Source organism: Cucurbita pepo, chromosome 10, assembly GCF_057944985.1.
Source record: "Cucurbita pepo subsp. pepo isolate OVF chromosome 10, ASM5794498v1, whole genome shotgun sequence".
Classification (NCBI taxonomy): domain Eukaryota; kingdom Viridiplantae; phylum Streptophyta; class Magnoliopsida; order Cucurbitales; family Cucurbitaceae; genus Cucurbita; species Cucurbita pepo.
The window spans coordinates 4,150,256-4,176,375 of record NC_141807.1 but is presented as its reverse complement, the minus strand read 5'-3'; the positions used below and the strand labels follow the sequence as shown (position 1 = coordinate 4,176,375).

Genomic DNA, 26,120 nt, shown 5'->3' with positions numbered 1-26,120 from the left:
AATGAGTATCGTTTAATTATATAGCTTTTTGAATCAAATTAGAACACAGCAGTCAAATTCATAGTTCCACTTTAAATTCTATCAGAAACTGCATAGAAAATTATAGCAATGTATTTTGAAATCACTGAAAGTGTGAACTTATGCAGTTTTGAGTATCAGAAACAAGGGTATGGTCCAATAGCTAGAAAAGATTAAGAAGCAAAGAAACAAGATTGATGCTACTTGGCAAAATGTATCAATCAAGGATTGACGACGAGACCTCACCGCCTGCTCATGTCGTGTTCGTTTAGGTACAAGAAGTTTTGTTTGCTCGAAAACGCTGTGGAAGTGAGCACAGGAGAAAATCCAGAATACTGCTGCTGAATCTTTGTGACACAAATGTTGTTGATACACTTCCATACTTCGTGTTTTTGGAGTAACGGTTGAGCGGTGTAGTCCTCGAGTTTCATCCACTGCAACGACAATGGTTGCAACAATTGTAAGGACTATTCAGCATTGCAATTGAACTGACTAGAAAAGATGGTTATTTCACCAGAAATATTTAGAACACTCAGACAGGTCTAAAAGTTTCTAAGACAACTGATGATGTTGTACTATGATATGCGCATCAAGTTTGTAGCTTATGCTTACTAAGAGCCGATTCGATCTGTTACATCGACATGTCGGTGTAAAGTATAAACATTGCCTAGTGAACCGGGACGTACCTGCGCATCCTCTATCTCGAGTTCTTGCTTGCTTATTTCAAAGGTTAGAGGTTTCAATGCGCAAACGAAGAACAGATCTGATTTCCCAAAGAATGCTTGGTGAGTCTGTCTGCAAAAATTTGAATGGGATATAAAATAGTAAAAAGAATGTTAGTGTGAGATCCCACCTCGGTTGGAGAGGGGAAAGAAGCATTTTTTGTAAGAGTGTGGAAACATCTCCCTAACAGACGCGTTTTAAAACTGTGAGGCTAACGACTATAACGTAACCGGCCAAAGGGGACAATATCTGCTAGTGGTGAGCTTGTGCCGTAACAAAATGGTATCAGAGCCAGACACCGAATGAGTGTCAGGGAGGACGATGCGCCCTTGTGAGCTCCCACATTGGTTGGAGAGGAGAACAAGTGTCAGGGAGAACGCTGGCCCCAAAGAGGGTGGATTGTGAGATCCCACATCGGTTGGAAAGGGGAACAGGGGAACAAAGCATTCTTTATACAAGGGTGTGGACACTTTCCCTAGCAGACGCGTTTTAAAACCGTGAGGCCGACGGTTATACGCAACGGGCCAAATCGAACAATATCTGCTAGCAGTGGGCTTGAAATATTACAAATGGTATCTGAGCCAGACACTGAACGAGTGCCAGGGAGTACACTGGGCCCTTTTGAGATCCCACATTGGTAGGAAAAGAGAACGAGTATCAGGGAGGACGCAGGGCCCTTGTGAGATCCCACATTAGTTAGAAGGGAGAACGTTGAGCCCCAAAGAGGGTGAATTGTGAGATCTCATTTCGGTTGGAGAGAGGAACAAAGTATTCTATATTAGGGTGTGGAAACCTCTCCCTAGCAGACGTGTTTTAAAACCGTGAAGTTGACGGCTATACGTAACGAACCAAAACAGACAATATCTACAAGCGGTGGACATGGGCTGATAAGTGTAACTTCATACCTGAACGCTAAAACTTCCACGAATTCTGTGTCAATCTGTAGAAGAATAAACCTGGAAACTTTAAGATAACTCTTACTGAGACAAACATGATGAACAACCGATGAGCAGATAATATAGCTTTATTTGATCATGCAGCTTATTTAACTTACACCAGTCTCTTCTCTCACTTCCCTCTCAGCAGCTTTGCATATATCTTCCCCCTTGATACCGTCAAATGAAGCAACTCAAAGATTTTAGTTATATTTATATGCAGAAATGGAATCAGAGCGTATCCAAAACTCTTTACCTCATCTACAACTCCTGTGGGAAACTTCCATACACCAGTCCCTCGTAACACTCCACTCTTTTCCTGAACCACGAGTACCTATAACAAAAGTTACAACATAAATTCAGACGAGGAACAACAAACCCAAGATGTAACAGCTCAAGCCCACCACTAATAGATATTGTCCGGTTTGGCTCGTTACATATTGTTGTTAGCCTCACGAGTTTAAAACGCATCTACTAGGGAGAGGTTTCCACACCCTTACAAGAAATGCTTCGTACCTCTTTATTGTCGTTCAAAACAAACGCACCAACGCCAACTCGATGGGTAGCATTGACAGGAAGAGTATGAGCACATTCAGGTATCCAGTACACTAGCATCAAATACTTTGGCTCTGCGTGGTGATACCAGAATCCTTCCTAAAAGAAGGGAAAATATAGAGAATAGAAACAATTACTTGCAGCACTTGAAAGTGCAAGTTCCTAAATCTACTGTTAAAACGATCTAAAGAACTGTTATCAGAATATCACCTTAACAACAGCTTCAACCAGGTTAGCAAGCTCAATGGGCAGTTTAAGCCAAACACCTTTTTTGCCCTGCAAAAGATTTGCTCATCATGAATATAAACAGGAGAAAATATGAATAGTTTAGTTGACACAGCGCCAGAGTATCTTCATGAAAATGATACAAACCAGCATTGGAGCAAAAGAACACTGAATTCTCTGGTACAGAGGACAATTTTCAACACTCGAGAGTCCGAATGAAAATTCATTCAGAGATCTCACATTGATTGAAGAGGAGAACGAAACACGTTATAAGGGTATGTAAACCTCTCCTAGTAGATGCGTTTTAAAGCCGTGAGGCTGACGGCGGTACTAATGGGCCAAAACGGACAATATCTACTAACGGTGGGCTTGGGCTGTTATAAATGATATTAGAGTCAGATAACGAACAGTGTGCCAACAAGGACACAAGGCTCTCGAGGAGGGTGGATTGTGATATCTCACATTGGTTGGAGAGGAGAACGAAACACTCCTAATAAGGGTGTGGAAACTTCTCCCTAGTAAACACGTTTTAAAACCATGAGGTTGACGGCAACACGTAACGGGCCAAAGCGGACAATATCTCCTAGCGGTGGGCTTGGGCTGTTATAAATGATATTAGAGCCAGACACTGGGCGGTGTGCCAGCGAGAATACTGGGCTCTCGAGGGGGGTGGATTGTGATATTCCATATTGGTTGGAGAGGAGAACGAAACATTTCTTATAAGGGTGTGGAAGCCCCTTCCTAGTAGCTGACACGATACATAACGGGCCAAAGTGGACAATATCTATTAGTAGTGGGCTTGGACTGTTACAAATGGAATCAAAGCCAGATACCGGGTGGTGTGCCAGCGAAGACACTAGGCACTCGAGGGGAGTGGATTATGAGATCGCACATTGGTTGGAGAGGAGAACGGAACATTACTTATAAGGGTGTGGAAACTTCTCCTTAGTATATGCGTTTTAAAACCGTAAGACTGATAGCAATACGTAACGGGCCAAAGTGGACAATATCTACTAGCGGTTCGGATGCTGGAGATCACATGCTCAAGAAGGAAGTCAAAAGAAATGGCAGATGTATCAAAATCCAAAACAAACATTCATTACTTCTTAGAGCGGCATTAAAATTTGAAGCAAAAGCAAAAGCTTGCCTACCATAGTCCAGTTGACAAAGAAATGAAGATGGAGTAAGCATGTCCTGATAGTATTTGAAGGTGTGTAAACAAAAGGGGCAGAAAAGTTTACTACTGAACTCATCAACCTGTTGTTTCCAATGTGAAATTGAAGCTCTAAGGATGGGGACAAAGACCTCAGAGTCCATAGGTTTATCCATTTCCACGAGAACGCCTCCATGATCATCGTTGGTTGCATCAAGTACTTCAACCAGTTGAACCTCATTTGCAGCTGGGACTTCCTCCATAAACAATGTTGACTTAGCAGAAACTGAAAGGGAATTGCTGCAAAAAGAAGCTGGATTTCTGACCCCAATGCCTATAACATAAGAACCAATTAGTTTCATGCTAAACTCTCCATTACAGGAACAGTTCAGTGGATTCTCATTCACTGAATCCATAAAATAGTGTGAAAAACAGAAGCCGGTGGAATGTGTAACATCCCACCTTGTTTGTGAAAAACAGACGGGTTTTAGAAACCTTGAGGGAAAGTTCGAAAGGGAAAGCTCAAAAAGGACCATATCTATTAACGGTGAACTTGTGCTGTTACAAATGGTATCAAAGTCAGACATCAGGAGGTGTGCCAGCAAGGATGTTGAGCCCTAAAAGGGGTGGACACCGGATGGTGTGACAACAATGACACTGGCCCCGTAAGAGGTGAATTATGAGATCCTACATCGGTTGGAGAGGGAAACAAAGTATTCTTTACGAAGGTGTGGAAATCTCTCCCTAACCAAGCATTCTTTATGGAAATCTCTCCCTAACCAAGCATTCTTTAGCAGCGAGGTTGAGCTCTTATTGTATCTTATTGTATCAAGATAACTGACTTCGTTCCAAAACTATGACTCCCAGATGGGTATTGTAAACATAACCAAACAACAGCAAGACAAACATTTAAACTGATTGATACAATCGAGAGTGAACTACAAGTTAGCCAAACACTGTTTCATCGTTCTAGACAGGCAACATAAACGCAACACATTAATAATCAATGTACCAGAACCTCCAACTCCTACATAACAACCAAAGTTTACGAAGAACCCAAGAACCATTAATAAAACATCTCAAATTTTCAGGTCCATTAACGTCACTAAATCGAGAGACAAGGACACAAATATGAAAATCAGAACCTGGGCAGTGAAGAACAGATACGAGTGTAAAGCGAGCAGTGGCAGAGAAAGGGAGGCAATGAAATCCCAGAAAGTTGGAGGGAGATGTCCGAGTGGTTCTGAAAATCGGCACAAGAGCGGAAGAAAACAAAAGGGATCTGATCATTGAGCCTCCGCAGTCTCCTGTATTGCTCCAATTCCTCGTTGTTCTGCTTAATTTTCTGGGAGTTCGTTTGGACTAGTCGATTCCCTTTGATTGATACCCAAAAATTAATACGAAAATGACACTCTTAACCACTATTTCCAAAATCTATGAGGCTACCGGGCGCCCACGTCGGCGCAACTCGCCCCACTGCTTTGAATATTGTGCAGTTCGTTAATCTCTTTTTGATGAAGATTATATTTTTAATTAAACGAAGGATTTAAGCGTTAACTTTGGTGGGTTATTGTGATTAAATAATTCAAAGAGTTGATAATTAATAAAAAAAAGTAGTATTGGATTCTATTGTCTGAAAGATCACATCATTGGATAAAAACAAGGAACAAAAAGTTCATAACGGTTATAAAATCAGTGTACGTCCTACATATAATTGTCGTTAAAAAGTTTTCAATCTTGGCTTTATATAAGAACATCAAACAAATAAAAGTAATAAAAGTATTGAAGAGACATATTATCAGCTTTGGTCCGTTACATATTATCAGCTTTATGATTTTAAAACGTATCTACTATAGAGAGGGCTTAGTTCTACTCCAACTAGTGTCTCGCACCATTTGATGACTAGCTCGATACTATTTGTAACAGTTCAAGCCCACTGATAGTAAATATTGTCCTGTGCAGGCTTTCCTCTCAAGGTATAAGATCTCACACCGGTTGGAGAGGGAAATGAAATATTCCTGGCAGGAGTGCGAACATCTCTTGATGGCATACACATTTTAAAACTTTGAGGGAAGCCTATAAAGAAAAGCTCATCAAAGACAATATCTACTAGCGGTGAGTTTGGATGGTTACACTGATAAAGTCTAATTCAATTACGAAGAAAAGTGTTAATTATGAATAAATTTAGACGCAATAAATACAGGAAGTACTATGACGGAGAAATGACAAGAAAGAGTGCAAGACGAAAGAAACTTAATGTGAAAACGAATGTAGGGTGGTCAAGTTCAATTTGCCATTGGATTGGGCCAAAGGCAAGGTGGCTTTGAGCTTGGTTGGACTTTCCGCTAATGTGAGAAATATTACGTCAGTTGAAGAGGAGAACGAAACATTTTTATAAGGGTGTGAAAATTTCTTCATAATAGACGTGTTTTAAAATCGTGAAGCTAATGGTGAATGTACAACGGATCAAACTAGACAACATCTGCTAGAGATGGTCTTAGGCTGTTGAGCCCAACACTGGACATTGTGGCTATGAGGATGTTGGTCCTCGAGGAAGTGGATTAAGAGATCCCACATCGGTTAGAGAAGAGATACGGGTCAAAACTGACAATTAGCGGTAGACTTTGGTGTCAGTTGCATTATTTTTATATAAAAATCCACATAAGCATAAACCCTACATCCAGGTGTCAGCACACGTGTGTTTCTTCTTCTCCTTGGTAGTGCCCTCATCCTCAGCAATTTCGAGTAATTCAAAGTTCAAAGCGTACATGGTGGAAGGATGGACCTTCCTTCATTGAGTCACTGTCACTTTCCAACCACACCCATCCCACTTTTTCACTCTTTAATCAGTCCACATGGCAGCAAAGTCAGGTACCCCTCGCAAAGATTCTAAACTCATCGTAAATCTCTCTTTAATTTCGCATTGCTTTTACTTTTCAAACATGCTTGTCCAAATCATTTACTCCCGTCAAACTCGAACTCACTATGGGCCACCATCCACGACTGTTTCTAGTCAAAATCTCGCTCTACCAGACCATCATTTTTCCCTTTCCCTTTGAAACTGGTTCTTTTTATCACTCCGCCCTTCAACTGTTTGATGAAATGACACCCTTCACCAACCCTTAATAACCCTTTGTTTTCCTTTCAAACCTCACTTGCCTGGTTCTTGGTTAAGCCTTCTTCCATCTCTGCCTCTTTCTCTGAGTGGTATCTTCTTTACTTTCGTTTTGATTTCTGGGGTTTTTGGGGTTTTCCCTTTTCTTGTTTCTGTGAACTTGTGTAGATGTACTCAGATCGCTTTGTATAGATGCAAGAAATGGTTGAAATGTGGTTCTTTGGTCGTTTGATTTAATGGGTCCAAATGTTTGGTCATTTATTTTACTTTAAAATCCATCATCTTGGCTTTTAATTGCAGCTTTTCTGGTGCTTCTACACGTTTTGAAGCTACCCTGTATACGCCTTCTTTTTAGTTGGATGCTGCCATTGCTATGGAAAGTGAATCAACTAGCGAGAGGTTGGGATTGCTTAAAGTGCTTGTGATTCAAGGGAAGAAACTAGTAATTCGTGATTTCAAGAGCAGCGATCCTTATGTTGTTGTCAAGTTGGGCAATCAGGTCATTTCTTGTCTTGGCTTCTTCTATCACCCTTGTGCTCTGATGTGGTTTGTTAAATAATTTCATTTCATTACATTGTTTTTCAGACAGCCAAGACCAAAGTTATCAATAGCTGCCTTAACCCTGTTTGGAATGAAGAGCTAAGCTTCTCCCTCACCCAACCTGTCAAAGATCTGACAATAGTAAGATTCTGCTTGTCAGTTTTTTGACCTATTGTTGTCTGTGTTCATTGAGATAGTCCCTGTTCTTATTTTCTCCGTTGCTCATCCATTGCTTTTTTCTCCAAAGTTGCATAACTTTGAATTGGTATCTTCCACTAGGCCGTAATGAATTATACAGATTGTCTCCATCAGGCTGTAATGATTTGTACATAAGCAAGGATTTTAGTTATGCAAAAGAAGTGTGGTTATGATGGCTTATTTCAATATGGGAACTCATTAATACCATTACAAGTATTAAACTAATTGTGGTTAGTGAAAGAGTGCATATTGTTTTGCTAGCTAGGCTATCTTATGTTTGTGTTATCAAAGTTCCCTTTGATTTAATGTGGATCCCACATCGGTTGGAGAGGAGAACAAAGCATTTCTTATAAGGGTGTGGAAACATTTCCCTAGTAAACACGTTTCAAAACCTTGAGGGGAAGCCCTCGAAGGGAAAGCCTAAAGAGGACAATATTTGCTAGCGGTGGGCTTGAGCTGTTATAAATGGTATCAGAGCTAGGCACTGGGTGATGCGCCAACGAGGACGTTGGGCCCTCAAGGAGGGTGGATTGTGAGATCCCACATCGGTTGGAGAGGAGGACGAAACATTCCTTATAAAGGTGTGGAAAGCTCTCCGTAACAGACACGTTTTAAAACCTTGAAGGAAAGCCCTTGAAGGGAAAACCCAAAGATGACAAAATCCGTTAGCGGTGGGCTTGGTTACAAAGGAAAAAAAGTTGGTTGATTGTTCATTCGTCTTTGCGTATGGTCTTCTATCATACTCTATAGCTCGGTATTCTGATCTATTCCTGGGACTGAAGTACTCGAAATGAAATTAGAACAATGTTTGATGATTTCTTGTTTCAGAAAGAAGAAACTACGGATCATTTCTTTTTGTGGGAGTAAACAAGACATACTCTAGTATGAATAACTCAAAGCAACCAAAAATTTACGTTCTTTCTGCAGGAAGTGTTTGACAAAGATCGGTTCAAGTCAGATGACAAGATGGGACATGCTGAGCTGAGTCTTAAACCGATAGTTTCGGCTGCTCGATTGAGACGGGCTCTTGGAATTTCATTGGGGGCAACAATGTTAAGAAAGGTTACTCCAGACACTGATAACTGCCTAGCAAGGGACAGCAGCATTAGTTGCATGGAGGGAGGGGGCGTAACACAGAGCGTTTGGTTGAAGCTTCGTGACGTAGAATCTGGTGAAATAGAGCTAAAGATCAAGTTCATCGATCAACCTGGTCGGCCGTCCAGATAAAGATTACGGGAAGTTCTCGGCCTCGAGTTATGGGGTAACCTGTAAATTTGCTTCCATTTCAATAGTTTTGATCTGTCTGCAGCCTACTGTTTCAAGTGATTACGAGTAGAATGAGGCAGGTTTAGTGTCTGAAGCTTGTGTTGTTAGTGTGTGCTTGGTGGGTTTTTCATGGGAATGGACATAGTGAATAGGCTTGGAAAGTCCATTCTCGTAGTTGGATAATATTATAGACATGGATAATTGACCATCATCCTTCATCCTCTCTCAGAAATTCGTTAGATAATAAAAACTAAACTAGACATTTTCATCTCCTTTTAACTTGATGATAACCCTTCGAACCGTTTTGTTCGTCGTTTTGTATGTTGGATCAACCTCCGGTTCGTTGATCTTATACGTTGGACCAATTTTCTCTTACACATGTTTTATTTGAAGGGGTGGAATGTCGAACTGTTCTTGAACTAAAAGTCTTAGAACAAGTTTTCTATTTTACGAAGTCTTTTCGTCTTAAGTAGTGTGAACGTACGTTTAGATGATTTTTGGATTGAACCGATTGGATTTAAAGTTCGTTGGGTCCTTTTTATTTTTTGGGCTCATTTGAATTTAGTCAAACATCATAGGACCCAATTTGACCAAGTTGGTTTGTTCAATCGAACGATCATAATTAAGACACGCGTTGCTATTGGATTCTACCATTTTTTTAAATTCATTATTAATTAAGAAATGAAATAAATTTGTGATTGATTAAATTTATAATTCATTATAAATTAAACAAAAATTTGAAAGTTTGGATAATAATTTCGTGCCAAACTTGTTTACCATTCTATTAATGAGTTTTGGATAAATTAGTGGATGAATTAATAAAAATTATGTTGGGGGTAAAATTGTAATTCGATTATAATTTTAATTTAAGAAAATTGAGGAAAAAAAAAAAAAGACGAAAAGAAACGAAACGACAGCATGAACTAAATAAATTGTAAACATGATCGATGTTCTTGTTGTAAATTATGAAGAATTTGGCAGAATGAGTTTGAGGTTCAAAGAAGTGATCGACTCAGAATCGGAGGCGAAGATCCCTCGTCCTTTGGATTTAGGAAGGCGACAGACGTTGGATCTCGGAAACGGAAGCGAAATCGTCTATATTAGCAAGTTCGTGTCCTCTGATCAGGCTTGGACCTGGTTCGATTTTCTCAATCAACACATTCCATGGACCAGACCGACGATTCGCGTCTTCGGTCGCTCCGTCGTCCAGGTCTTCACTTTTCTCGATTATGTTCTCTCGTTTAGTTCATTGTCAACCTAATTAGCAATTGAAGATTTAACGACTGGCTGTTGGTTGTCTTAGATGATTTTCCTTCTTTCCCGCCATTATTTATATTTGGATTTTGCGTTCTTTCTGAAGAGCTATTGCATTTTCTAATATGCAGCCTAGAGATACTTGTTACGTTGTGAATCCTGGTTTGACGACATATAGTTATAGTGGGTATAAACCTCATGCCTATACTTGGGATGATTTTCCTCCTCTTAAGGACATTTTGAATGCTGTAAGATATTTTGATTCAATCTTTCGCTATTGGGTTTTCTTTTTGGCTTCTTTAGCTACAAGTTCTCGATGACGTTTCTAGTGGCTCCTAATTGTCTTCACTTTTTCTCTGTCAAGGTTCACGAAGCTCTACCGGGGAGTAGTTTTAATAGCTTACTATTGAATAGATATAAAGGTGGAAATGATTATGTGGGTTGGCATTCTGATGATGAAAAGCTTTATGCATTGAACCAGGAGATTGCTTCTGTATCATTTGGATGTGAGCGAGATTTCTTGTTGAAAAAGAAGTCCAACAAAACTTCTCAACGTATGCGGTCTAGTTCATCTGTTTTTCTCGTCTTTGTTCTGATTTTGAAAAGCTCTTTTGTCAAATCTTCATTATCTTATGGTTTATTTGATGTGGCCCCAGGAAGGAATGATGAGGAACCTCCAGCCAAGAAATCAAAGAAAAGCAGTGTGGCTGATACACACTCTTTTGTTCTAAAGCATGGTTCGCTTTTGGTTATGAAAGGCTACACTCAACGAGATTGGATGCATTCAGTGCCTAAGCGCCTCAAGGCAGAGGCAACCCGCATCAACCTTACTTTCAGGCACGTTTGTTGATTTATCTTGAAGTTAATACAGGATTATTGTAGGAATGTCCTTCATCTTTTCCAAGTGGAGGTATCTTGGAATGGGCGTCCATTGGTTTTGGTACGTTTTTTCCTTGTTTATCGTGGACATTTCTTTCATAGATCAATGCAAGGGGGAAGAGCTCCACTTTCTAACTTGGCTCATCTAATATCGTAGCTGCCCTGTCTCTCATTGTAGTTTATATTCTTACGATGGTTCATTTTCAACTACAGCCCCACAATTATCCAAATTCAAATTCATCTTTTAATTTGCCACTTTAATCTCTATAATGTATGTGCAATAGCTTAAATTTTAGAACTAGAAACTTTGAATACAAGTAATTATGTGGTTTCAGATAATAAAACCAAGTGATACTTAAAAATTAGCCGTGAAAAGGCTATATATTAAGAAGCGAACTTTATATATCAACCAGGCACGTTTCAAGATACATCTTGGATATGACTCTCCATTGCTTTAGAGGTGGATTTCGACGCGACTATGGATGTTGCCATTACGGAACTGGGACTGCCCATAGGGCTACAGTGTTAGGATCAGTAAAGCCAGATTTTCCTTTCCATCTCCTCAATGAAGGAATGCACCATCAATGAAAGAAATTCATCTCAAAAGTTGCCTTTGCTTCAATCACTACATTATTTCCAGTTCAATCAGTGTATCAGAAATCCCATTCTCATACTTCCGAAACTCAGATTCAATAGTTTTAGCTGCTCCTTTGCTTTTTGATGCTGATGCCTGAAGGGTTACATGAAAAGATCCTTTTCTAATTGACTCAGTAGGTTCATTGATCATGGATTGTTGCTTGATGTAGCTGTATAGCTGTTGATGAAAAAGGTGGTCCGAGGAATAGCAATTATTGCCTCCTTGATGAGCCGATGATCTCGAGGACAATGAGCTCCCTCTTTTACAGAAATGTGGAAGAGAGGTATAATCCATTATCTGCAAGAAATAGAGAATAATTAAAGCATCATCACTTTGCATATGGTAGGGAATCCCGTTATTTGATTATTGTATTTCCCCCACTAGTATTTAACATTACTCTTGCCACTCTTAATTGTCTAACATAGCATATGTACCTTGCTTTATACACTCGATATGTTATTTTTTATGGAATGTTTCGGGAAACTTGATTCTAGCTTCCATTGTCAAATGAAATGTCAAAACTTTTTGTATAAAAAAACATGTAGTGGTCCATTTTATTTATAATATATTCAAGCAGGCCAAAAAAGAGCTTTTATGTTTGATAAGAGTCAACCAATTTTACATTCTTTAAATGATGCAGGCCTTACCTTCAACAGCTCATCTCTCCCGCAGCCTGGTAATACTTGAACCTTTTTCCTTGTCCTTTCATGTAAGAGAGGCTTGACAACCTGCAATATCAAAGAGAATACATGACTATACACATCAGACAGGTGTTGAAGGAAAAATTATTTCAACACTCAAGGTACAAAATCAACCAAGATCAGTCTCTTCAATGGTTTACCTTCCAACAGGATGAAAAGACGTAAGGTACATTTACAATGTAGTAAGCAGTTGTTCTCTCTGGGTAGTTCAGATCATCAATGGTTGATAAAATTGTCAGGAACTGCAGAAACATGAGACATTACCGGTTGCATGATCATTAGAGATTTGGGAAATCCTTGATTTGCTAGTCATAAATTGCATATTTAAGGTATCAAAACACATCATAAGTTTTCTTTCCATTTTACTATAGTTTATTATGGAGAATATGTTCCTCACCATTATGGTCTTGTTTTAAAATGATGGTCAGAAAGAAATTCCTCCAGACAACAGATTTTATAAACAAAATGATATGCGTTGAATCTTTTCTTTTTCGTCTCTTTTTTCTTCTTTTTCTTCCCTCAAAATCCCACGATCCAGTGTGAACTTGATTTGTGATAAATGGATTCAAACTAAAGAATTTAACTTTCTGATCTTATTGTGCGGATTTGTCATTAATTTAGACCAATCAGAACCACAAGAAACGGAATCAGATTTACATGGCTATATTTAACTTGCACTGACATCTATTGGAGACAATTGTAGGAAAAGAGAATACCTTTATGTGGCCAAGTGCCGAAAGCTTCAGACCAGTCATATCTAAAATCTTCACGCAGGTAGTGATGGGCCTTCCATACTTTTTTGATGCAGAAGGCTACAGCAAAAATGTACGTGTTAATGATACTAGGAGAGAAGCTTCTTTTGAATCCCAGAATTCAGAAACTCACCAGAATAACACGATCTCGATACTCATTGATTTGTATGTGCGACTGCACATAATCATGCACCTGTGAAGAGATCAAAACACCGGTTAGTAAACTTGACAAGCTTCTCAATTTCTCTCTGGTTTTTGAAGTACATATTTTCAAAATCTAGGCTGCTGTTTGTGGCATCGAAATTCACGAAAGGGTCAATTATTCGTTTGGAAGATGAACTGAACCGCGAATACTTACATGTGCTTTGTCTAATGTGCTGAGCCCAACACCAATGGCAAATATGGGAAGGCCCTGAGGTGAAACAGAACAAGTTGTAGGTTAGAACGGCTGGCTATATGCTAATCTCATTAGAACAAGGTATCCTAAGATTACAGGGATTGCTGGTTAAACAAGACAGACATTGATTAACAAAACTCAGACCTCTTTTGAGTAGCCCGAAAGTCCTACGAGCTGTGAATCTCTCACTGATCTATAGATATCAGCAGGAAATATTGGCTTCTGCAGACAATAAAATGCTGTCAAGAAAAGTATTGGGAGCCATCGCAGTAAACGAGCCGTTGAAACACTTACCCTTAATATCTTGTCAATCTGGTTTTCCACCCTCCATTTTAAACAGTCAACCAGCTGCAACATTAAAGAGGAATGGTTTGTCAGCATATCTTAGTAATGCATATGACAGTTTGATGTTTACAGAAGTTCAACCAAAAACATGCGTCTAACCATTTTATGGGCCTTGCCAACATCGTAGTCTCGTGCCCTTAGGAAACGGTCCAGCGTTTCTATTAAGAATCCTTGATGAACATTCTGCAAATAGATCATTCGATGTCATTTACAAAAAGTTTCATAAGAGACCTTGGGCTTCAACCCAACAGAACTAACAGCATTTTAATCTCTTAGAACTTGCAGGTCGCATACAGAAGATGGAGGATAGAAGAAGAAGAAGAAAGCTGGCGAACCTGAAAGGATTTCTTCGTTGAGTGATCAACTGCAGGTGACGAAATTAAACAGATAGAACAAATGGTTAATAGGGAATGAAGTTTTCAGAACTGGAATTGAAGAAAACAGAGTTGATCATCTGACCTTGATCCATCATAACTTTGAGCTTCTTGATCGCGTCCTGAGGATTGACACCCATTTGGTCCTTCTCAAGAAGAATAGAAATTGCACCAAAGCTAAATACAATCTGCCAAAGCTTCTGCTTCTCTAATTCTCTCTGTTTTTCTCTCTGCAGGGCTTGAAACTCAAGGTTGAAAACCAGCTCAAGTACGAGAATGACGATGCTAGAATACAAGAAGAGCCCGGACAAGAAAGTGAACCTAAGATCTCGCAAGTCACAACCTTTAGAGGCCAGGCTGCTGTTTAAATACCAAAGGGGTCTCACACGGACTCGCCCTTCTTTATGGCCCTGTCCTTCTCAATGCCTGTTAAGCTCACGCAAAAGTCATCAGTGTCTTGTGGGAATCTCACTACGAACCTTAAAAAATGAAGCAAAGAAGAGGAAAAAGGAGCTGCTTACATTCTGAATGGGTTCTTCGTGTCGACGTTGCTGGCTCTGGTTTGTTTCCCTTTCCAGTTTTCTCTTCCGTAATTCTTTTCCAGTATTCTCCACTAACAAATATATATCACAATCATACAATCTCGGCCGTCCAATGGTCCTTGCATGTGCCCTTCACCATTTGATTTCGGGTTCTTTTCTTCTTCCATTTGTTCTTTTTATTCCCAAACACTGTGGCCAGTTAATTGTGGAAAGCAAAACCGTGGGAACCTTCTTGAATAGGAAAGGTGCAGGGAAAATGCCCATTGCCTTGCTTGTTGGAGCCTAAAGTCAGGAAATTTGATAGCTTTAGCGCACAAATATGTTGGAGAAAACTTCGTAGAGATGTTTGATGGAGTGCCAAAGGTTTGTGAGTCTTGGATTCTTGAGTTAATTAGGGACTTTGAATCATGTACCATTTGAGTTTGAGATTAAGGTAATAGGTTAGAGAAACTCGGGACTATCTATATAATTCTCTCTCACACACACACGTATATATAGACCAAATTATTAAATTAAATAGATAACTCGGTCTTATTTGTTTATTGAAAATCGAGGAATGAGAATAGAATATGGGACCCTTTCTAAATTTCGTAATTTTATTCACATTCTACGTTTATTAAACAAAGATGTGTCAATCTCATTCTCATTCCTTTTTTTTTTTATAGCACATGCTATACCTTTTTGTTTACTTTATTCCGATCGTCATTTTATCTCCTTTTAAGTGTCCTCACTAGTCGTAAGAACTTTTTGTTTTTTTGATGTAATCCTACTGTTTTGTCTTTCTACTCATTTCCTATTCTCGCGTCTTTTTTTACTTGTTTGATATTGGTTTCCACCGTGCTTCTACACTTGAGAGGCACGAGACTCATCCTTTGACAATTCTTAATCTAGAGTACATGCTCAAGTATTCATGTAAGTCTGATCAATTTGATTGTGAAGTTTTCAAACCGTTTGATCACAAATGATCTTCTTTTCTAACTCTCCCTTGAAGTTGTGCGGGGTTTTATTGATAATATAGTTTAATTTACCTACTTTATTATAAATATTAATAAAAAAAATAAAATCCACATATTCCATAATTTAAGAGTTGAAAAATAAAAGTAAAATATATAATGTAATAAACAATATGAAGATTTTAAAACATAAAAGTTGACCAAACCGAAAGTGGCTTTTTTTTAATCCAAAGCCGAAAGATTCCTTTAAATAAAGGCTATATAACCAAGGGGTGTAGCTATACGTGCACTTTTGATTCTATTATTTATTATTATAATTTTTAAAAATACTATCTTTTTAATCTTAAAAATAAATATTAAAAGATTAATATCCACTAAGGTCTAAATATATATATATATTTGAACAAATTATTATTTTTTATTAATATATATCAGAGGTTCATTATTGGGCCAGTCTCTTTTGGGCCTCAACAGTTACTTTTCAATTGGGCTTCATAAAGTGCTTTGTTAATCACAAGTGATTGCTAAAGTAGATGAGAGAACCTTTGTAAATATGTTTCTTAAAAGGTTATATATATGTTTTATTCTCCAATATTTTGATTACTTTTTAATTTAATTTTTGTTTTATATATATATATATTTTTTTTGTCATTAGAAAAGAATTTTAAGAAAATTCAATATTTTTATTGCTTTTTTATATTTAACTATGTTTATTTTTAATATCAAGATAAGTTTCGATAAATTCATTCTTTTATTCAGCTATACGAGAGTGGATAAAAAAATATTATATCTTGATCGATTAAGTTTGAAATTTTCAAGCATCGACAAACTAAATATCAGTCGAAAAAAATGTTAAAAATTAAATGATTAGATTTGACTTGAAAAAAATATAGAAATATTAAAATGGAAATGATCTGATATTCGAATATTCCAATGGTATTTTGGTGCCATGTCAACTTTGACAACCAGCTACATCTGTGGACTGTATATAAATATTCATTGGGGTTTTAATTTAAATACAGCCCATTATAATTCATTTATTAAACAAATAAGCACTATACGTACATGCATACTTTAATTTCTTAAAATTTTACTTAATTTCAAATAGTATTTAATTTTTGCTATTTTAATGGTCCAAATCCACTCCCAGCCGATATTGTCTCTTTTGGACTTTCCCTCTCGACCTTCCCTCAAAGGTTTCGTACATTTTTGTTGGAGAAAGGTTTCGTACACTCTTATATATATTATATATAAAGGGTGTTTTGTTCTCCTCACTAATCAATATAGAACATCACCAGGGTGTTTTGTTCTCCTCCCTAATCAATATAGAACATCACGGCTATGTAAAAATTTAGTTTTTATTAAAAAAAGTTGTTAAAATTTAATGTAGTTTTGTTTGTATGTTAAAGAGCAATCAAATTTGTCCCTAAATCGTTATTAACGAATGTGAAATTTAATTTTATTAAATTTATGTTACTCTTAATTGATTAAGTTAATAGACAATAAAAAAAATTAGGTTAAATAATTTTGAAATAGATCCTTAATTTTTATAGCTTTTGACTCCAATTTAATTGGAACTTAAATATTCGACCAAAGTTGTATTCAATTATGTTCGTGTCAGATTTGTTAGAAACTACAGATATTATCTACTTTGAGTATAATCTCATATAACGGACTCCTCTCCCAACAATCTTCAACGAGATTGTCTTACCATTAAAACTATGTTCTGCCATGATCGACTATGTTCGTGTTAGATACAACGTCGGGAAATGGATTCCTTTTTTTTTTTTTTTTTTAATAAGTGGAATAATTACAAACACATGGAACCATTATAAACAATCACATAATATAGGTGGAAGAGACCGTACTAAAAAAAAGTCAAACCAAATGACTCCAAGAAGTTGGAAAATCAGAGCCCCGCCACAAGGGAGTTAATACGGTACCCACATTGCCCTCCTGGTTCTTCCTTGTATTCTCAAATCTGGGCGACTTTGATTCCCGACCTTCATCGGCCATGTCGGCGTTTCCATCTCCGGCGGAGGCCAGGCACTTCCACTCCGATGAAGGGCTCGAAAGTGAGTTCAGCAATTACAAGTACAGCAACAGCACAAGCGAGATCGAGGAAGATGATTCGGATGAGATGTTTGAGGTTAAACGGAAAATGGTTTCGCCGGCGGCGGCGGCGTTAGAGAGCATCAGAGAAGATTACAGTGGTGGGTGTTCGTTCTCGTCGGATGCTCTGAAATGGGAGGATTGCGTTTATGTCGGAGTGGAGAAAAGCGATTCCAGTAATGATGCACTTCAATGGACGCTCAAGAACACCATTACAGCTTCCACCACTGTCGTCTATCTGTTGCATGTCTTCCCTGAAACACGTTACATTCCTAGCCCATGTAATTTCTGATAACTCTGTTTCTATGGCTCTCTCTCTTTCTCTCTCTTCTTCTTCTTTTTTCTCTCTCCTTTTCATGGTCAAAGTCTTATGTCTGGAGCTTTAGCTTTAAGTTAGAAAGTGGCCATTTGGCATGGTGGGGATGGTTTTGAGATGGATGATTTACTGCTTGCAGAGAATCTCTGCTCTGATGCTTTTGTTTGTATTTGACACTTTTGTTTCAGATTCTTCTTCTTTGCTGGTCTGTGCGCATGCTTATGTTCTACAGTATTATGTGTTTGAGAGGACAAAAGTTTTTAACTTTATTTCTGGGTTCTGTTGGACTTGAACAGAGGATGAGTGATGAACAGAGACTCCAGAACGTTGATTTTTTATCTTGTTTGGAGTGAAATCTGTTCAGAAAAGTCATGAACTGTTGGATATAATTATGAATCTATGAGGGTTTGTGTTTGTTTCTGTGATGGCAGTGGGAAAGATTCCAATAAATCAGGTTAGTAAACAGCAAGTGGCTATCCATGTAGCACAAGAAGAGAGCAAGAGGAAGGATTTTCTTCAGAGTTTCATTGACTCCTGCTCTGCAGCTAAGGTACCCAAAAGAAATGGCTGTTTTTTCTAAGGTAATGAGTATGAGATTTTGTTTTGTTTCTCACTTATTGATGAAACAGGTTAAGGCAGATACTGTGCTGATTGAGAGTGACAAGGTGGCTAGGGCCATTTTGGATGTTATTCCAATTCTCAATATAAGGAAGCTAGTTCTTGGAGTCAACAGATCCAGGTACCTTTCTCTAGATGTCAAAGCAAATTCATCAGCTAAACATACTCAAGTTTTTGTTTCCATTGTCAATTGGAAATCATTAGGAAGTCGAGATCTCGAGGGGGAAGCGGAATAGCTAATGAGGTACTTCAGAAAGCTCCGGGGTTTTGTGAGGTAAAGATTGTTTGTGAAGGGAAAGAAACGAGCCAACTGGGTGGATCGCCCTCTCCTCTTTGTTCTCCTCGCTACCAAGATGATAACTCCGATAACTCCAAGGGTAATAACGATCCTAATTCCAGCGTTACAGAAGCTCAAGAACAACGAAACAGTTCAGTTTCTTGCATGTGTTTTAAAACTAAGTTTGTCTGAGCTACGTGTATAAGGAGTATATTAGGAGCTCTCTTGTGCCTAAGATTGTGTAGCTTTATGGTACTGATGTTCTTTGGTGCTTTCTTCCTATAAAGGATCATCACTTCCATGTAAATGAACTTCAATGAGATTAGATGAATGCAAAAGATTGATATTCCTATGGAGATAGTCTGGATCCTGGTGCTGAAAATAGCTAAGCATGTACATTCTAATGAATCAAGCCTTTAGAGGAAAGCAAAGAATCCATTAAATACTTGTGCAACATCAATTTGAAACTGTTAAAAGACAACAACAAACTTACAGTGTTTCATCATCTATCAATATGCTTCTTCCTCATCGGTTCCACTGCCATACAGAAATGTTTTAGGCAGGCTTTCATTGATGAACAACCTGTATAACGTGTAAGGATTTCTTTCTAAAAGAAATCAAACTCAAGATAATTATCGGAAGCCTTTTTATCTGCAGCTGCTGCTGCAGCAATAGCAGCGGCCTTTTCACTGGTTGATGCCACTGCATGTGGTATTCTCTCAATCTCGACCGGCCTTGGGATTTCAGGAGGAGTAGCACAACGTATTAATGCCCAATTTACACCTTCAAAGAAAGGATGCTGCTTGATCTCAGTTGCCCCACGTTTATAAGCCAATCTGTGTTGTGGTTCCTTCACTAGCAATCCCCTTATGAGATCCTTTGCAGCAAAACTAACAACTGGTGCATCTGGAAACCGAAGTGGCTGACCGACAATGTTGAATAAAGTAGCTCGATTTCCAGACCCCTTAAAAGGAGTTTTACCAAATAATAGCTCGTATAGAAAAATTCCAAAAGTCCACCAATCTACAGCACTTCCATGGCCTTCACCCTTGATGATCTCAGGTGCTAAGTACTCATGAGTTCCAACAAAAGACATGGATCGGGCATCAGTTGGTTCTGCAATGAGCTCTGGCAATGGGCTGACCTGATTTCCAATTTCAGTTTTGGGTTTCCGTTCCTTCTTCGACTTACTAGAAAAGAGGCGTGGTGAGAAGCAGGTTGTAGGAACTACACAAGATGGTTGGATGCAGGAAGGTTCAATGCAAGCAGGCTGCACACAGTAACCTGTGTTCTTTCTTAAAGCCTCGGACTCTGCAGAGAGATTTTTGACAAGAGTCGGACTAACAGTGCAACGGAGAGATAGGTCAAAATCTGAAAGCATTATGTGTCCATCTTCCCTCACAAGAACATTTTCTGGCTTTAGATCACGGTACACAATCCCAAGCATGTGCAGGTATTCCAGTGCAAGAAGAACCTCTGCTACATAGAATCTGCATTATCAAACAAAGAGGAAAAATTCAGTACCATTGTCAACTTATATGCAAATATCGCTATATCAAAAGAACAGGTGTTAATTCAACATCATGAGTACAGGGCTATAATTCTTGAGCCATTCGGCTTTTGCCTGAAAGATCAGGTCTGGCGAAAAAGGAGAGACAGTCTCTCACAACAGCTGTTAAGTTCTTAAACAACACTTCTATCAGGAAACGATATGAAGACAACCTTTCTTGATTCATTAAGTTCCAAAACTCTGGTTGATAGATGCAAATGTACCAGACACAAAATTACGAGCAATAACAGGTAACCTAATGACTGGAATGCAATATAAATGCCACTTTCTATTATTTCTAAGAAATGGAAAGATTAGGTGTAGTGTATGTTTGGGAACATGTTTGCTAATAGACACTCATCTAGACTAATTTCACGTGACAATCTAACTTGCACAACATCTGGTCATCGAAAAGTTTTAAAGACTATAATATTCTAGCTAGATGTTTACCAGAGTTACCGACCAGAAAGAAACATAAATTTAAGCCTGGACCAGGTAAAAATACTACCAACATAGATAAGATGACCCAACTTGAGTAGTATCTATGGCTGTAATCCTGCTTATACTACTGAAAATTGAAGTACAAAAAACAAGGGAAGAAAGAACATAAAATTAGCCGAGAAATCTCAACCAGAGTAGGAAGCAATACATAAACCTCATGAAATCATCTATATAAAGGTCCTCATATATTCATGTTAGTCCATGCTACTGATTTTAGGAGGATACTAATTCTCATTATATTAGTTTTATTATAGTGGCATATTATTACTTATCCAAAAAAACCTCAAATAAATGTGCAGCAAGCAAAATCTTGAGCATAACAATCAAACACAATACCACCTCTACATAAACATGAACTACTTTTCTTTCTTTTCGTTCCTATAGTCATTGCCCAAAGGATGAATCTGATGGTGGCAATACTGTATCTTTGTCACACAGAAATCCATTCTAAACGTGCTATTCAAAATACTATCTTGCTCTTTATGTTGGCATGACAATAAGCATGAGATTTGGCGTTTGTGTTTGTTCTTGATGGATGTCCTTACTATTGTAAGTGAAATTTTGAGTAGAAACCATTGGGAATCCTCCTAATACACCTGGATAAACCTTTTCTTCTAGACCAGAATAACTTATAAAACTTTTATTTGATCAAGAAGGTATATATATTCTAGGAACTCTCAACAAGAAAATCAGTAATTTGCACCATTGTATATGCACCCCATTGTTCATCGGATCACCTAATAGCTGTTGAGGTAGTTCATCCAGTGAGGAGAAGTTAAGATATGTTTGAGCAAATACTCGTTAGCTGCAAATGGAATGGACAAAAGCACTTCCTCATAGCTTTTATTGGAGAAGGAGAAGTGATAAACATTTTAAATATCTGTGATACTGGCAGAAAAATCCAGAAAAAAAATTGGTTTGCATTAACCACCTCAAACAAAAAGATAGGAGATATATAGAACAGAGAATCGGATTCAAACATGGAACCTAGGATATGAATACTGAGTGCAACATTCTCCTGCAAGATATATTAAGTCAGATCCAGGATGGTGAACACAAATATATCATTAGCAAGCATAAGCAGCAAGACTGGTAAGTATGAATAAAATGATATATAATTGTCTATAAGTGCTCTTAACATACTTCACTGCCTGCTCGGGAAAATGCTTCCCTGGTTGCCTCTGCCTTAGAGTGTGCAAGTCTCCTCCAGGACAGAACTCCATCACCAAGCATGAGAATTTTTCTGTCTCAAAGTGGGTGTATAACGTTGGAAGGAAGGGGTGATCAAGAGATTGAAGTATTTCTCTTTCTGTCTGCGCACGAAGCAATTTTTTGCGACTCGCTAGAGTATTTTTATCCATAACCTTCATGGCAAAATGGCATTTGGTTCCACTTAACTCAGAGAGATAGACACTCCCAATATCCCCACAACCCAACTTCTTCAGAAGTCTAAAATGACCTAATCCCATTGCCCCATCTTTTGCACGGACAACTTGAATGGCCTCCCATCTCAAATCATTTGCTTTGTGAGGTTTACTGATACTACTACTAAAACTACTGCAAGAGCTCTCATCGCTTATATCACTGCTCGTGCTCCCTCTGCATATACTGCTCTTTCCACTCTCAACAAAGTTACCATGGTCGCTAACCTTTGCACTTCCACTGGTCTTGGCAAGGCAGCTAGTTCCATCGCTTACTTTGCCGGAAACAGAACTGCTCTTAACACTTCCATATTCTGATGTTTTCTTCTCCTGGTCTAGTGAGCTTCCAGGTGAGCATCTAGCTTCATTGTGAGGGGAATCTACTTCAGTTGAAGTTTGTTTCAGACCAGGTGAAGATATGCTGAAATTAAATTTTTCAGTCAACAACTTAGCAGATCCATTTTGATTCGATACTGGTGACTTTTTGTCGGAAGATATTTCCATATCCTGCTTTGAGATACTCTTTACTGACTTAGACTGATCAGAAGGAACTGATTCAGGTTTACTTAACTTGGAAATCTTCGGAGGCAATACCCCGGCATCCTTTCCATTAGCCATTTCACCATTAGCTGTTTTTTGTGGCTGATTTGAGGAAGCCTTGGAACCAGCAATTGAGGCCATCAGGGTGCTAAAGAATCTTCGAAGGAATCAGATTAAAGGGGTCCATCGGTCAGCAGCTGTTCTCCGGGCCAGACCATTCTATCTCCCATTAACAGCCCATCCTAATTTCCAATCGGGTCCACCGAAAGCAACGATTGATCTACGAAAAATCATGAAAAATGAATTAATTACCCACTCAAACGGAAAAGATTCAGATGCGTTACGAAAGAAAAAAAAGACAGGCAGAGGGCAAAGAAGATGTTCAAATAGTGAAAACAAAAGCAACGAGAAATTGAGGGGAAATTTAACAGATGAAATGACCACCAAATCGAAGTATCAGTCGAGCAACATAGCTTGCAAATGCAGTTTCTGGGTTCAATTTCCACAAGTCTAAACTGAATCAAAAATACTAAACGAACTCCATAAACATGATCGACGACTAATATGAACTTATAAGAGACAAAAAGCCAGATCTTTCCCACTGAACCACAGTTTTCAGTGAAACCCCATCACAGATCCAAAGCCAGGTCGCGACCCAGATGCGAGAAACAGAACCAGAAGATAGGGCGATGCAGACCCTTGAAGAACAAAGGCAAGAAACCAAAAAGCAAAGCGAGAGAAGCCGAAAAGTATACCGAGAAAAATAAAAGAAGAAAATTTCAAGGACTGGAGCTGAACAGCTTTGCTCTTCTTGGCAGCGTGAAAGGAGTGCTGTAGAAAGATGTCTTCAATAAGCTCAGCCCTGGGTGAAATGAGAGAGAGAGAGCAGGGCAAAGGGAGGGAGACCAGAGTAATAAAAATAGATTTAGCTCTGGTTCTCGTGGATTAGAAGGAGAGGGGTAAGAGAGAGAATGAGCGGTCAAAACCATAAAGTTAAGCTCTTTGTACTCTAAATTTTTATTGGTTATTTGAACTAAAACGAAAATAATTTTTAGTCACCAAACACTTCATCTGAGGTCCCGCACTGTCTATCACGCCTTTACACAAAATCCTTCATTTTCAAGCTCATCAATAGAGTATTTTTCTCTTTCCTTTCACCCTTCATTCCATACAAATTCTCTCACCTGTAATCATTTCTTTTTCCAATATTAAGAACTAACCCATATAAGCAATGGGGAAAAACAAACCAACAGACGTCGTCTGATTTAGATTTTTCTAACAAACTTAGTTGAAAAAAATTGGTGATTTTCAGCAGGTATAAATAAAAGGAATAACTTCAGCTAGAGAGAAAGTATATTTCTCCATAAAATAAGGATTTCGCAAACTTACTTTTTGTTGTTTTTTCGAATATATTCATCATGTTTGTCAACAAAGAATAGTAGTTTGCCTCCAAAATCAAGCCGGGATGCGTTGTAAGACTCTGATTTGACTCGGGAAAACAGAGTAATAGTCCAAAATTCCTGCAACTTTTTTTCCCTAGTGCCTGCATACAGAAGCAAAGTGCATAATTGGAATTGTACAATCATAATCAAGACCACACAGAAAAAGATATTCAATATAATTAGTCTAACAACACTAATTAATTTCAAAAACATGTTTCCATCTTTATTTAAGGTAATATAATTAAGCATGTCCCTGTCAACATTATTGATGAATTTTCACTACAATTTTAGGTAGAAATATTTATAAATGTAAAGTGGGAAAGCATTAAAATGGTTTATATATTTTCAATCTAAACATATCGGCACGAAACTAAAAAAGAACAATAAATCAACTTTGGATACCCACTTCAGTTTGTTTCTTCTTGGTCGTGGACAGCGTTACCGGTTCAAGTCACCTTTCAGTCCCACTAAAGCTCACATTTGACGCAATAAGGAAGATAAATTAGTGGGGGTTTTGACTTGATCTGCCCATGTCTTAATCAACATCTCAACTAAAGCTTCCATACTTTGGTTAAGGAACAATTTCTTTCTAGTCATTTTTCTTCTCCTTTTCATATTACTTTTTTCTAGACATAATCTTGAGAGAAAAGTAGAAATGGGGAAGCAATGAAATGAGTTCAAACATACTTGAACAAAAAATGAAGGATGATCTTAATTCTTACCTTATCGGTAACTCAATGTTCTTAATACCTACTGGAAGTGGCTGTGTACTGTACATATATTAATCCCAATAGCATAGAACCAATCAAATTGAAAGCTTTCTCATCCGGCTGCTTATGCACTCCTTTCTTTGTATCTGTGCCAATTTATTACAAAATGAACATTGTTTTTAGCAATTGAAATTCAAATTAACATATAATTTAAACAAAGATTTCAAGAATCGCGCAGCTCCATGCTTAGAGGTGTGAGCTGTTCAGCCTGTCCCACGTGCCTACGCCTCATTTTTTAAAAAGAAAAAAAAGATACATCAAAGAGAAAAGAGAAGTTAGGAGCAGTTTGCCAGTTTTTAAGCAGAGAAATGGTGGTCCTCATTCCATCTGATTATTTGATAATGCCAAGTAGCTTAAAGAAGACAAAGGGATGTAAAAACAGATGGAGACACTTGGCATCATCTGCTTGATTAATAAAGTAATTGAATCTACAGTCTTATAAAATTGACAATGGAATATATTCCTCAGCTAAACTTAGATGCTCCCCCACCAAACCCCGCCCCCACCCCCCCACCCCCCCCCCCCCCCCCCCCACCCCCTCCTCCTCCTCCTCCTCCCCTTCGATCTGCTCAAAGGCTACACAGTTCGAAGCTTCTTGGATGCTTCAAAACAGTAAAATCAATGGATACCCTGTTTTGAAATTTGAAAGAGATGCACAATGGCGGGCTCGGGCTTGTATTTCTTCCTTGTGATGGTTTGAAGTTTAGGTTTAGCTAATTTATCTTTACCATCAACACCCAACTACTATGGCTTCATTAGAATGATATTCACTTCCAGAGTTCTGATCAACTGTTCGTGTTCAAATAAAGAAAGGATTGAATTTCAGTTTCACCACTCCCATTCAATTGATAGTCTTCCATGTTTCATGACTTTAGATAGCTTTTCCAATACAAAATGAAGTGGGCATCTTTTGTTGGAAAGGGAGTTCTATGACTTAGGGGCTAAAGGTAGTGGGAGAGCCATAGGAATCAAAAGAGCTTAAAACTTTCAAACGTAATTCATGGGTTTACGG

The 26,120-nt window shown here is 38.3% G+C and overlaps 6 protein-coding genes across 9 annotated transcripts; 3 read left to right on the top strand and 3 right to left on the bottom strand.

Annotated features, from left to right (window-relative positions):
- Nucleotides 1-89: 89 nt before the first annotated feature.
- Nucleotides 90-5,032, bottom strand: LOC111803054 (nudix hydrolase 10). The gene is made up of 9 exons (XM_023687314.2): nucleotides 4,755-5,032; nucleotides 3,714-3,943; nucleotides 2,442-2,507; nucleotides 2,193-2,330; nucleotides 1,933-2,010; nucleotides 1,796-1,846; nucleotides 1,647-1,681; nucleotides 705-813; nucleotides 90-452 (listed from the first exon to the last, which is right to left on the bottom strand). The coding sequence occupies exons 1-9, from the start codon at nucleotides 4,897-4,899 to the stop codon at nucleotides 261-263; spliced, it is 1,044 nt and encodes a 347-aa protein (XP_023543082.1). The 5' UTR covers nucleotides 4,900-5,032; the 3' UTR covers nucleotides 90-260.
- Nucleotides 5,033-6,610: 1,578 nt separating this feature from the next.
- Nucleotides 6,611-9,000, top strand: LOC111803053 (Calcium-dependent lipid-binding (CaLB domain) family protein). Its single transcript, XM_023687312.2, has 4 exons — nucleotides 6,611-6,816; nucleotides 7,025-7,223; nucleotides 7,310-7,405; nucleotides 8,390-9,000. Exons 2-4 carry the CDS (start codon nucleotides 7,098-7,100, stop codon nucleotides 8,687-8,689), a joined length of 522 nt encoding a protein of 173 aa, XP_023543080.1. The 5' UTR covers nucleotides 6,611-6,816; nucleotides 7,025-7,097; the 3' UTR covers nucleotides 8,690-9,000.
- Nucleotides 9,001-9,141: 141 nt separating this feature from the next.
- ALKBH2 (oxidoreductase, 2OG-Fe(II) oxygenase family protein) lies at nucleotides 9,142-11,781 on the top strand. Its single transcript, XM_023688243.2, has 5 exons — nucleotides 9,142-9,938; nucleotides 10,114-10,230; nucleotides 10,347-10,536; nucleotides 10,639-10,922; nucleotides 11,668-11,781. The coding sequence occupies exons 1-4, from the start codon at nucleotides 9,669-9,671 to the stop codon at nucleotides 10,830-10,832; spliced, it is 771 nt and encodes a 256-aa protein (XP_023544011.2). The 5' UTR covers nucleotides 9,142-9,668; the 3' UTR covers nucleotides 10,833-10,922; nucleotides 11,668-11,781.
- On the bottom strand, nucleotides 11,214-14,785 carry LOC111803051 (SEC14 cytosolic factor). 2 transcript variants are annotated; one of them, XM_087127516.1, is made up of 12 exons: nucleotides 14,589-14,785; nucleotides 14,153-14,493; nucleotides 14,029-14,057; nucleotides 13,793-13,876; nucleotides 13,643-13,696; nucleotides 13,493-13,570; nucleotides 13,310-13,363; nucleotides 13,085-13,144; nucleotides 12,916-13,011; nucleotides 12,340-12,441; nucleotides 12,146-12,226; nucleotides 11,214-11,795 (listed from the first exon to the last, which is right to left on the bottom strand). In XM_087127516.1, exons 2-12 carry the CDS (start codon nucleotides 14,205-14,207, stop codon nucleotides 11,487-11,489), a joined length of 1,002 nt encoding a protein of 333 aa, XP_086983642.1. In that variant the 5' UTR covers nucleotides 14,208-14,493; nucleotides 14,589-14,785; the 3' UTR covers nucleotides 11,214-11,486. The 2 variants fall into 2 exon arrangements, with proteins under 2 accessions (XP_086983642.1, XP_086983641.1); XM_087127515.1 differs by having other exon boundaries at nucleotides 13,493-13,696.
- A 2,791-nt stretch (nucleotides 14,786-17,576) lies between these two features.
- Nucleotides 17,577-19,215, top strand: LOC111803488 (U-box domain-containing protein 52-like). The gene is made up of 4 exons (XM_023687918.2): nucleotides 17,577-17,955; nucleotides 18,422-18,540; nucleotides 18,620-18,729; nucleotides 18,813-19,215. The coding sequence occupies exons 1-4, from the start codon at nucleotides 17,577-17,579 to the stop codon at nucleotides 19,075-19,077; spliced, it is 873 nt and encodes a 290-aa protein (XP_023543686.2). The 3' UTR covers nucleotides 19,078-19,215.
- An 85-nt stretch (nucleotides 19,216-19,300) lies between these two features.
- LOC111803487 (serine/threonine-protein kinase D6PKL2) lies at nucleotides 19,301-24,428 on the bottom strand. 3 transcript variants are annotated; one of them, XM_023687917.2, is made up of 3 exons: nucleotides 24,286-24,428; nucleotides 22,079-23,176; nucleotides 19,301-20,375 (listed from the first exon to the last, which is right to left on the bottom strand). In XM_023687917.2, the coding sequence occupies exons 2-3, from the start codon at nucleotides 23,035-23,037 to the stop codon at nucleotides 19,493-19,495; spliced, it is 1,842 nt and encodes a 613-aa protein (XP_023543685.2). In that variant the 5' UTR covers nucleotides 23,038-23,176; nucleotides 24,286-24,428; the 3' UTR covers nucleotides 19,301-19,492. The 3 variants fall into 3 exon arrangements, with proteins under 3 accessions (XP_023543685.2, XP_023543684.2, XP_086983600.1); XM_023687916.2 differs by lacking the exon at nucleotides 24,286-24,428 and adding an exon at nucleotides 23,652-23,873; XM_087127474.1 differs by lacking the exon at nucleotides 24,286-24,428 and adding an exon at nucleotides 23,341-23,616.
- Between the last annotated feature and the right edge of the window lie 1,692 nt (nucleotides 24,429-26,120).

Bases quoted from the DNA above. Each gene is read 5' to 3' on its own strand.
- LOC111803487 (XM_023687917.2), bottom strand. From the start codon at position 23,037: ATGGCCTCAATTGCTGGTTCCAAGGCTTCCTCAAATCAGCCACAAAAA. The intron at 20,376-22,078 runs GTATGTTAAGAG...TTGATAATGCAG, and splicing joins TTTCCCGAGCAGGCAGTGAA to ATTCTATGTAGCAGAGGTTC.
- LOC111803053 (XM_023687312.2), top strand. From the start codon at position 7,098: ATGGAAAGTGAATCAACTAGCGAGAGGTTGGGATTGCTTAAAGTGCTT. The intron at 7,224-7,309 runs GTCATTTCTTGT...ATTGTTTTTCAG, and splicing joins TTGTCAAGTTGGGCAATCAG to ACAGCCAAGACCAAAGTTAT. The intron at 7,406-8,389 runs GTAAGATTCTGC...TTCTTTCTGCAG, and splicing joins CTGTCAAAGATCTGACAATA to GAAGTGTTTGACAAAGATCG.
- ALKBH2 (XM_023688243.2), top strand. From the start codon at position 9,669: ATGATCGATGTTCTTGTTGTAAATTATGAAGAATTTGGCAGAATGAGT. The intron at 9,939-10,113 runs GTCTTCACTTTT...TCTAATATGCAG, and splicing joins TCGGTCGCTCCGTCGTCCAG to CCTAGAGATACTTGTTACGT. The intron at 10,231-10,346 runs GTAAGATATTTT...TTCTCTGTCAAG, and splicing joins TTAAGGACATTTTGAATGCT to GTTCACGAAGCTCTACCGGG.
- LOC111803488 (XM_023687918.2), top strand. From the start codon at position 17,577: ATGTCGGCGTTTCCATCTCCGGCGGAGGCCAGGCACTTCCACTCCGAT. The intron at 18,541-18,619 runs GTACCCAAAAGA...TTGATGAAACAG, and splicing joins ACTCCTGCTCTGCAGCTAAG to GTTAAGGCAGATACTGTGCT. The intron at 18,730-18,812 runs GTACCTTTCTCT...GGAAATCATTAG, and splicing joins CTTGGAGTCAACAGATCCAG to GAAGTCGAGATCTCGAGGGG.
- LOC111803051 (XM_087127515.1), bottom strand. From the start codon at position 14,207: ATGGGTGTCAATCCTCAGGACGCGATCAAGAAGCTCAAAGTTATGATG. The intron at 13,697-13,792 runs GTTAGACGCATG...TTAATGTTGCAG, and splicing joins TTGGCAAGGCCCATAAAATG to CTGGTTGACTGTTTAAAATG. The intron at 13,364-13,492 runs GTCTGAGTTTTG...GTTTCACCTCAG, and splicing joins TTTCGGGCTACTCAAAAGAG to GGCCTTCCCATATTTGCCAT.
- LOC111803054 (XM_023687314.2), bottom strand. From the start codon at position 4,899: ATGATCAGATCCCTTTTGTTTTCTTCCGCTCTTGTGCCGATTTTCAGA. The intron at 2,508-3,713 runs GTTGATGAGTTC...AATCTTTTGCAG, and splicing joins TTTCACATTGGAAACAACAG to GGCAAAAAAGGTGTTTGGCT. The intron at 2,011-2,192 runs GTACGAAGCATT...CTTTTGTTATAG, and splicing joins TTTTGAACGACAATAAAGAG to GTACTCGTGGTTCAGGAAAA.